Here is a 10,547-nt window from a genome sequence, read left to right on the forward strand (position 1 = left end):
CAGTCTTGCCTAGGGGCTAGCGCAGCTGGGAACCCCCCCCCCACATACAACGGCTATTGAGGACCCCTTTCGAACTCTCTAAGGTCCCTGCACCCAATGCCTTCCGAAGGCCCGTGCTTTCCCCCTTCTCTGGCTAGTTTTGGGTTTCAGGTCCCGCTGAGCAGAGAACTCCCCCACTCCCACCGCCACCCCCACCTCCCGCAAAGAACCAGTCACAGCCAGCTTCCTGGGGAGTCGTGAGGATGTTTTGTTTGGTTTTGGTTGGGATGTTTTTTAAAGAGCGTCATATAGATATTTATATATATAAATTATTAATGGGGGGAAGGGAAAGGGCATACATCGCAGAGGGGGCGCGCACACTGGGGCTGGGAAGGGGCAGGGGCGCACAAGATGCTACGCAAAACAGCCACATCTAACAGATGAAATAATCACACCAAGGGCGGGAAGGAGGGCAGTGGCCACCTGGGATTGGGCAAGAGGGAGGAAGAAAGCAGGGGGACAAGGAAGAGGGACCTGGTCCAAGATACTGTGCGCTTTCTGCCCCCATCCAGGCCATCCCTACCTCCTCACACCACAGGAGCCTTGGCCTTCCTACAGTCCCTCCCCCGCCCCCCATGCCCAGCTGCTGAGGCCCTGCAACTGAGCAGCACCCCTCCTTGCTCCAGGAAGCAGGCCAGGAGGGAGGTCTCCAAGGTCCACAAGCAGGGGCCGCAGGTACTCTCTTGATCACAGGTTCTACAGTGGCTTGTCGCTTTCCTTCTTCAGGTGACTGGGGGAGAGAGGGAATGCAGAGCAGATATGAGAGATGGAGGTGGCTCAGAGTGGCCCCCCAGGAGGGGTTCCCTCATTCAGGAACCTAGTGCCCATACCCCATCCCAGCTGAGAAGACTCACACCCTCTTCTTTGGCCCAGCACTGCCCCTCCCCCCGCAGTACCTGTAGTAGTCCTCCTGGGCAGGCAGCGGCACACTGTGCAGTGGGTGATGGGCATGCAGCCATTGCTGCTGCTCCAGCGCCAAGCGCTGCAGCTCAGCAGACTGCGCGTGCATGGCCTGCAGCTGGTGAGCAGCTGACATTGGGGCAGAGAGGGAGGCTGGCAGGTCCCGGTAAGGAGCAGCTGTGGGCAGGAAGGGCAGAGGGCACATGAGTGATGGGGTACTGGGTGCCTGCTTGGGGTCAGGAGGCAGGCAGCCAGTTTCAGACAGAGAAAATGCAGACTTAAAGTTAGGTAATGGCTAGTCCTGTGAGTGGTCAGTGATCTTCAGAATTCAAAGCTCTCAGCCTGGCCCTCAAATCTGTGCCTCTCTTGGGCAGGGCCCCAGAACTCCCCACCCCCACTCCCAGCTCCTCTGGGTTCTCCTCATCCCTCCCATGCCCAACTCAACCCATCCCAGCACCCAAATCCCTCCTTTCTGTCCTCTCAGTAGACCTTCCCCACCCTACTCCATCCTTACCAAAGAGCTGGTGACGAAGAACTTCGTTCTCGTGCAGAGGGTGAGGAAGAAGGGGGTTGGGGAGAGTCCCAGCTGGGTAGGGGATCCGGGTGAGGTGAGACCCTGAGGCCAGAGGGTCAATGAGAGGGTGCACGGAGGCAGAGGCTGGCGGTTAGAGAAGAGGAAGGTGTTACCAGGAGGTAGGTTTGGGGAAAACATGCATTTGGTGGGTATGGGAATCCAAATCTGGGGAGAGAGCTGGACTATCAAACTCAGGAAGAGCCAGACTCTACAGGAGGCACAATGGAAGGACTAGGGCTCTGGGGGACAGACAGGATACAACTAAAGTAGACTGCAATTGTCAGATGTATCTGAGGAAAAGGAGAGAAATAAACTGCTGAGAGGAAATGGATAAGGAGAGGAAGTTCAGGAAATGAGACAAGAAAAAAGAGGACCTGAAGAAAGCACGAAAGAGCTAGCAATGGACACGACTACAAGGGCAGGTGGGCTACGGTCTGCGCATTGTGAAATAAGGGACAGAAAGACTGGGGAAAGGGCTGCAATGGAGAAAGGTGGTGTTCCTTCAAAGGTTTCCACTTAAGGCCTCTATCATGGGTGGAATGTTAGAACCTAGAGAGAGCTGGGATGCGAGGAACAGTCTCTGTGCAAGATTAGGGCATGAGAAGACAAGTTAGGGGAGAAGACAGAAAAGCTAAGACCAGGGCAGCAATCTCAGCAGAGCAACTCCAGTCAGGCTAGAGGAGGAACTGATGAGCCCAATCACCTGTCTGGCGGCAAAGTGCCCCCAAAGGCCCAAGACAAGGAAACAGGGTTCTCACCTGCATGGATGGCATCCTGCTGGTGGAGGTGCAGATGAGAATGGATGTGGGAGTGCTGGTGGTGATGGGGGGTCACGTTGAGCATCTGCAGCCGTGCCAGGGGATCATTGCCAAGGGCTGCCACCCTTTCTGCGTGCTGCCTCTCAGCTGCCAGACGCTCGGCATAGGACATATCAGGCCGCAGGGCTGGCCCAGCTGCCAGCGCTAGACGTTCTCTCTCCAAGGGCCCCAGGCTTGGGTGAAAGGGGAAAGGATGCAGGCCAGGGGGGCCGGGCTGCAGAGCCAGGCCCCCATGTCGAGGGAAGGGATCCAGGCCTGGTCCAGGGACCCCATGTAGGGGTTCCAGCTCACTGGGCTTCACCTCGAAGCCAGGCTTGAGGCGGTCACGGAGGTCTCGCTCCCGGGCTTCGCGCTCTCTCTCGCGGGCTGCTGGGTCACTACTGTACAGGGCCGGGACATTGTAACCCAGAAGCCCCGGGTCCACTGCCCCCAGGGGCACATAGAATGGGTGGTTGCGATTGCCAGGAGACATGACATGGGGCCGGGCGTATTCACTGAGAGTGCGAAGGGCCGGCGTGTCAGGTCCTAAGTAGGGGGGCACTGTCGCCACTGCACTGCCTGGCTCGAATGGAGGGCGATGGGGCACTGGGCCGAGAGACGGACACTCCACTGGAGCACGGCCCTCCTGAGCCAACTTCTGCAGGATACAGAGAAGCAGAGTCAAAAGGGCAAGATCTGGAAGCAGGTGACTGACTGATCCTGGGCTGCTCATTTGTCTAAGCAGCTGAATGCCCAACTGCTTGGTCAGAACCCGGCCCACCAGAACTCTCCTCCCCCCTTCTCTTCCTGTGTAGGATATTGGCTTTTCCTGCGATTCACGATTCTCGGGTAGTCCGCCCCAGCCGGCCTCCCCGCCACCCTGGGCAGCGACAGCCTCTTCCCGGCCCTATTTCCTGAGCTGCAGTGCCTCCTCCTCCCCGGCAGGTGGCGCAGTGACGCCCCGCCCCGGCGCGGCGCAGAGGAGGCCGGGCCCGGGCGGCCGCGCTCGGGTGACGCACTCACCACGCTGCGTTCCAGCTCGCGCTCCTTCTCGCGCTCGCGCTCCTTCTCGCGCTCGCGCTCGCGCTCGCGCTCCTTCTCTTCGCGCGCGCGCTGCTCGGCCTCGCGCCGCACCTTCTCCACCAGGTCGGCCCGCTTCTTGGCCAGCTTGGAGCCCTCCAGCGGCACGAAGTACAGGTCGCTGCGCGCGCACGAATTAAAGCCGCGGTCCAGGTGTTTGTTGAACCTGCCGGGGACGCGGAGGCAGCGCGCGTTCAGTCCCGGGGAGCTGCCGGGGGACCCCGCGGGGCCCCCGCCCCCGGAGGAGCCCCGCGGGCGGCGCGAGGGTCTGGAGTAGTCAAAAATCACAGGAACGCCAGGCCCCCCGGTGCCGATCCCCTCCCCCTGCCCAACTCCGTCGCTCCCCGTTCCAGGCCCGCCCGCTCACCTGGCCGACTGACTGGCATGGCTGGGCACGTCTACCACCTTGGGAGGGGGCGAGGGGCTGCGGGCAGGGGGCACTGGGCTCTCGGGGGTCTCATACTCCTCCGCCGGCTCCTGTTTGATTTGCGTGGCGTTCAGGGGCGGCCCTGAGGCAGGGGCCGCCGGCGGTGGCGGTGCCGGTAGGGATGGCAGGCCTGAGGGCCCTGCAGGTGGAAGAGGCCCGGGTCCCACGGTGGGTGAGCCGGGCTTGAAGGTCCCTGGCCCTGCGGGCGGCGAGGCGCCTCGATAGCCTGGTGGGGTCCCGGTTCGGAAGGAGGGCGGTGACCCCGGCTTGTATCCCGGTGGGGTAGCTGTCTTGTAGGTCCCTGGGGATGGGGCTCTCTTTCCATACGGTGGGGGCCCAGGTGGGGAGGCTGTTTTGTAGCCTGCTGGCGAGGAGGCCACCGTGGCAATGACCGTGGAAAGGGTAGCCGAGGAGGTGGTGACCGGAGGCACCGGTGGGAAGGGGTAGGGTGCCCCTTGGGGGCCCTGGTTAGGGGAGGGGTGTGAACTTGGGTAGGACCCTTGCGAGGAGGAAGAATTGGAAGAGGAAGAGGCGGCGGGGGGGCCATTGGGGCCTGCTTGGCTGTAGGACACCTGGTTGTGAGGTGGAGGCAGATGTGCTGGCCCTGGTGGGTAGGGCCTCAAAGACCCCAAAGAGGGAGACATGGCATAAGGGTGTGCATGATGGGAGCCACTGCTCTCCAGGGGGTGGGGATATGCTCCAGGTGGAGGGGGTCCAGAGCTTCCATGATGTTGCTGCTGTTGTTGTTGCTGCTGCTGCTGCTGTTGCTGCTGCTGCTGTTGCTGGTGGTGATGGTGATGTGTTGGGGCTGGTGGGTGAGCTGCAGACTGGCCCCCCGTTGGAGGAGGGAAGGGGCCTGAATGGGCATTGTTGTTGGCTAAGAGACGGCCATAGGGAGGAGGTGGGGGGGGACCCTGGCTCCACACTGCCTGGGAGGGGAGAGAAGGCTGAGTGTACTTGGGTGGCTGATTGGAGACAGAAAGGCTTGTTGGGGGTGGGAAGGAGTGGGGATAACTGGGTAATGCCTGGGAAGCTGGGTACTGGGAGGAAGAGGAAGAACTGGCAGAAGAGGCTGCTGCAGAGCTACTGCTAGAGGAAGAATAAGGATACCTCATGGGGGGGGCTGGGGTAGAAGAGGAGGAAGCAGGAGGCAGAGGGTGAGGTGAAGGAGCTAGAGTGGGGCCTTTCTCTGGGCCAGGAGGAAGTCCACCCATACCTTGCCCCATGGCATGGGGAGAGGGCAGATGCCCAGGTAGTGGCTGGGCCCCCAGGCCAGGAGGAGAGGCAGATGCATTGTTAAGGGGTCTCAGAGCAGGCGGGGGAGGCAGGTTTGGTGTCACATGGGGGAAGGTGGCTGGTGGTGGTGCAGAGGGTAGGTTCCCACCACCCACTGGAGTGTTAGGTGGCTTTGTTGGGGGAGCACCACCAGATCCAGAGTTTGATATTGAAATGGGGGTGGTGGGTGGTGGGTGCTGCTTACCCCCACTAGGGGTCCCCACTGAAGAGGCAGCCCCTCCCCCCTTGGGACCCATGGGAGGTCCAGATAAAACACCTCCACCAGACCCCCCAGGGTAGAGCTGTGGGTGAGGGGGAGGGGCTCCAGGAGGAGCCTGAAACATTCGAGATGGGGGGTGCTCCATGGGAGCATGATATCCAGTGGGTGTCACAGAAGAATGGGGTTCAAAGCCAGGCTCTGGCTGTCGGGGGGTGTTGTCTGGTGGAGGGGGGGAGGGAGGAAAGAGTGGAGGTGGGTGGTAGGGGCGGGCTGGGCCCTGGGACAGGCCAGAGGATGAGTCGGAGTCATTCTCCACACTTCCAGGGCTGTAGATGCTGGGGGACGTGCTTCGGTTATCCTGGTCAATGTCCCTAGGGTCGCTGCTGCCATCATCATTGAGGCTCCGCCCATCTAAACTGTCCAGATCTGAGGGAGACTGTGGCCGAGGGAGCTCCTGCTGTGGGAAAGAGAGGGCATTTTTCCCCTTTGCTTCTCCTTCCTTTCTTCCCCTAGAAAATCTAGGTGCCTCCTTTGCACAAAGTCATTTATTTCCCCGCCACACTATGCCACTGTACCACACGGCTTGATGAATACAAGTGCCCTTGCCCAAGCTCACCTTGCATGTGGGCACCCTCCACTCTCCCCACATCTTCAGCTGATTCATAGCAGTTTCCTTCCTTATAAAACCCTACTCATGGGCCTCCCCGGTGGCGCAGCGGTTGAGCGCTGGGTTGCGAAGCTGCCCGTGGCCTCTGCGGTGCCGGTTCGATCCCCAGCTGCTCCCCGGCCACCGGAGGAGGGTCCCACATGGCGCGCAGACCTCTCCTGCCGCCCGCTGCTCCCCTCAGCAGTGTACTTAGGTCCTTCTGCCTGCTCTGCTCCCCACTCTGGCTCTGGTGAATTCTCTCACCCTCCCGCACTTCTGACTGTACCCAGTGCTTGTATAAATTAATAAATAAAAAGAATAAATCTTAAAAAAAAAAACAAAACCCTACTCATTCCTCAAGCATCCATCTCCAGCATCTCCTCCCCATCCACAGCTGAACCCATGTCCCTGTCATCTGCCAGTCATATCCGCCCTCCTCTCACCTCCTTTACCCTGTAACTAAATCATCCCCAAACCCTTATTCTTAAAAAGACTTCTGCATGTTCATGATTTTTTTGTTCCTTCCACTAAGACTTCTCACCCCTAAACCTCCCCCCACCCCCAGAGTCCCTTCGTGAAAATTGGGATCTAGAAAAGGAAAGGCTTTTTTCCCCACACTTTTCCAGCCCCTGCTGGCCCTGCCCGGTCACCTTATTGGCCTGGCCAAAGCCCTAAATCTATCTGACAGATGAGAGAAGGCTTTTGTTCAGCGAGCACTAGAATTGACTTGTCTCTCATACCCCAGGCAAGGTGAAGGGAATGAAAGAAAAGGTGAGCGAAAGGAGGTCTGGGGAAAAGAATGGTCGGGAAACAGGTCAGGGTGGCTGTAGGGTCTCCCACCTCGGTTTTCGTCTTTTTTGGTGCGCTGGTCTCCTCGCTTTCACTCTCTGAGATCTCCTCACTCCGGCCCTGCTTGCTGACCTTGGGGGTGGAGGCTTCCTCCACTCGGGCCTTCTGTTAGAAAGAGAATTCCTGCCTTACACCTCCTGAGCCTCTACCATTACCCTCTGCCAGACAGGAAGTTTCCCCACAGCACCCTCAGCCCAGCGCCCCGGCATCCTGTGGGAGGACCTGAGGACAGAATACCTTGGCTGTCTGCCTAGACTTCTCGGCTTTGCCATCACTGCTGGACGTGCTGACCCCTCCAGGGGAGGCCCGGCCCCTCGATCTCAGCTCTTCCCGGGGCCCAGGGGCCTCTTTCTTCCGTCCACTCCTCATTGACATCTGAGGGAGAAGAGAAGGAAGGAGGCAGATAACGTTATTTTTCACATCTAACTTTCTAATGTCCTTATCTCTATTCTTTTTGGGCTCTTCCCCCTAACTTCCCTGTCCCTCATCTTTCAGGTCTCATCTTCACTGTTACTCACTGAGTCTTTATTCTGTCGTGTCTTCATTCTTCAGGCTGTGGAGACCCCATTCTCCTCTGCCTGGGCAGCTGAATACAGAAACGTCTCTGCTTCACCCCAAGTCCCCCACAGCTGTGGCCTGGGAAGCAGGAAGCAGGATCTCCAAGTGTCCAGTATAGGCACCTGGAACTGGCAGGATCTGTTTCCAGTGAAGCCTGTGAGGAAAAGACCATCAGACACGCTACACTGGGGTGGCAACCTGGAGGGGACACTGCTGTGCATGCAAAAGACAGGACGCGGCCCAGCCCCAGGTCTGTGGCCAAGAGGTGCAGGCCCTTAGGACACTACTGGCTGGCCCTAGGGGCCACCTCTGCTACCAGTGAAAGAGACTCTGCTCACAATATCATCTCCATCATCTCTGGGGACACCAGGAAAATCTGATGCACCCATGAGCCCCAATTCGGGAGATCACACTATTTTACCCAAGGGATCCCTTGGGAGTATTTGTGTACACACGAATTCCACAGAGCCTTAAAAGAAGCATAAAGAAATGTAGCTGAAGTAGTGGCTAATTTCTTGAGTGCCTTCTTTGTGTCGAGCCCTTACATGTAACACAATTTCATCTAATATTTACAACCAACCCCCAAAAGAAGATACTCCTATTACTCCCGTTACATAGGTGAAAAAACTTAGGCTCACAGACTGTGACTTGCCCACCTTCATGTGATAAATACACAGTGAAGGAATCAGAATCAAACCCACGTCTCCCAACTTCAAAGCTCATGCTCACTCTTCTAAACTTGGCTGTGCTCTCATCAGAGGTTGCTGGGGAGAATTCTCAGAAAGCCTAGATCAGCTCAGAGATATGAGAAGAATCTTTTTTTCACATCAGAGTAGGTGGGAGAAGAATGCCCCGTTCTGCAATGCAGAGCACACAGCCCTGTGTAGCCGACGATCCCCAAAGTGCAGAAGTGGGTTTGTGAGAGCTCATAAAGCCCCCTTCTGTAGTGCCTGAGTTCCTTGGGGTTCAAGGAAAAGGCACGGCTTTCACTTTACCAACCACTCAGATTATCAGTGAGCACACAACACAAACCGACAAATATGAAAGCTAGCCTCCCACTTGACGTAGACAGGGACACACACCTCCTCGCAGCCCATATAAATATTTATATATTTATCTTGATATATCTATATATAGCCAGCTATTTTCATTTGCACTTGTTACTTTTCTTGCTAAGTGTCACGTCTTTCCATGTTACTGACCATAAGATCTTTTGAAAGCAAAAAAATACTGCTCTTCCTTTCTAACTCTGCCACTGACGTGTTTATATGGGTGTTCTGTTCTTCTCTCTTTCTTGACCTTTAAACCCACTAACTACAGTAGGTTTTGAATGAAGTGCTGGAGGCCTTGGTGGGAACAGAATAAGCTTACCCACCTATACTGAGTTCAGGTCAGAATTCTCCAGCATATGTTCCCCTAGGAATACAGAGTAATTACTTCTCACTCACCTCCACTGAACCCTGCTGAGGCAGGCCTTGCCGGGGGAGCCTAACCTTTCCAGGAAACTTAATAACAATTGACCTGGAGTCACAAGACAGCTGGGACAGAGCTCCAGATCTTCGAAACTTTCAACTGACTGACTGGTTGCCCAGTAAATGGCCATTTCTCTCAACAGCTATTTTTGAGTTGTTGTGCAGATTGGTTTTTAAATGTTGTCAACCCCGCAAAAAATTCAAAGAACAAAACCCAACATACAAGGCGAAAATAATCTTCACACACACACAACAAAGATGACTTGTGATAGGTGTGTCCTTGCCAACCCAGCAGAGAAGCCCACCTCTCTCCCCATCACAGAACCAGCTCACCAAGCCAGTTAAAGCAAAGGGATCCAGGGGGCCAGAGAAACAAGAGACAAGTATGTGGAGAACTTAGACATTAAACACCCCTTCCTCACCTCAACTTTTTTAATCAGTTGAATCCTGCTAAAATTAGCACTGACTTGGAAGAGCCGTGTAAAAGAGTAAGTAACTGGAGAGAAGGAATTAGGAGGGGTTGTATGTGTTTCTGAACCTGGGGCCTGTTTCAGCACCCACAAGCTGTGCCACACTCCAGTCCCTCCCCCCATCCAGTCACTGTAATTACTATTTATAGAGCACCTACTATGTTTGGGGCAGCACACTAAGCACCTTCACTGCCTTACCACAAGGAAAATGATAAAGAGCAGGTTGGCAATGCAGAAAGTGAGAAACAGGGAAAGAGTCTCTAAGTAAAAACAGGACAAAAAATTCAGGGTGAAATCTTCAACGGGATGGCAGAAGGAATATACAGGAGGCTTAGGGGCTTTCTGGGAAGGGTATGCATGGCCAACTTCAGGAACTGTGGCCCAGCCCCATCATCATTCTGGCCCAACAAACTAACCAGTCCAAAGTGAATCCTAGATAACAAAGACCAGAGCAGCAGATACAAAGCGCTGGTCTAAGCCCTCGTAGAGTCCAGTGTGGTCAGAGGGGCCTCGGAGATCATCTCTAATCTATAACCTTGAACAATGAAGCTGAGGCTCAAAGAAGGAGAAGTGACTTGCCCAAGGTCACGGTTAGCTAGTGGCACAGCCAGGACTAGCCTGGGTCTGCTGGCTCCTGTTCCAGAGTATTTCCACTGCACCAGGCAGTTCCACAGCCCTCTCCCTTGGGCCACCCTCTCCGGGGATGGACATGGAGAAGCCAGTGATTCCTACAAGGTCAAGGAAACAGACAATCAAAGGTTAGCTGAGGGAAGGAATCACTGTGGGGAGAGTGTGGGAATGAGAAAAAGGGATACTCGTATTTAAGAAAATGGAAGCATATTCGTGTAAAGAAGCAAAAAGACTATGGTATGCAAAATATACCTAATAATAAGGAAGTAGAGAGACCAGAAAGAATTATCAAAAGATGGTATAATTTGAACAGGAGTATTTCCACCCTCCCACCATGCCTAAGTGGGTGGAGCTTGAAGAAACACCTAAGACCTGCAAGCAACATGTCTACCAGTTCCAACAGACAGCAGCAGCTGGACAGAAGGGGGTGGACCCCCTGGGAACCTCGTATCTGCCAGCAGTACCTCCTGGACCCGGCCAAGAGTCCCAAGGACATAGCCAAAGATGGCAGTCCAATCAAGAATCTGAACCCCCACCTACCGGACATCCCACCGGATCATTGCCATGACAACGAAATGGCAGTACCTGCCCCTCAAGAGTCCATCCCAGG

General features: G+C 55.7%; 1 protein-coding gene across 2 annotated transcripts; it reads right to left on the reverse strand.

Moving 5' to 3' along the window:
- Positions 1-735: 735 nt before the first annotated feature.
- On the reverse strand, positions 736-7,514 carry ATN1 (atrophin 1; the record flags this gene model as incomplete). 2 transcript variants are annotated; one of them, XM_084254582.1, is made up of 9 exons in its annotated part: positions 7,326-7,514; positions 7,045-7,182; positions 6,799-6,912; positions 3,758-5,766; positions 3,334-3,556; positions 2,272-2,968; positions 1,454-1,597; positions 936-1,116; positions 736-769 (listed from the first exon to the last, which is right to left on the reverse strand). In XM_084254582.1, exons 1-9 carry the CDS (start codon positions 7,350-7,352, stop codon positions 736-738), a joined length of 3,567 nt encoding a protein of 1,188 aa, XP_084110708.1. In that variant the 5' UTR covers positions 7,353-7,514. The 2 variants fall into 2 exon arrangements, with proteins under 2 accessions (XP_084110708.1, XP_084110707.1); XM_084254581.1 differs by having other exon boundaries at positions 3,758-5,769.
- Positions 7,515-10,547: the final 3,033 nt, after the last annotated feature.

The sequence above is a fragment of the Talpa europaea genome, assembly GCF_964194135.1.
Source record: "Talpa europaea genome assembly, chromosome: 15".
Taxonomy (NCBI): domain Eukaryota; kingdom Metazoa; phylum Chordata; class Mammalia; order Eulipotyphla; family Talpidae; genus Talpa; species Talpa europaea.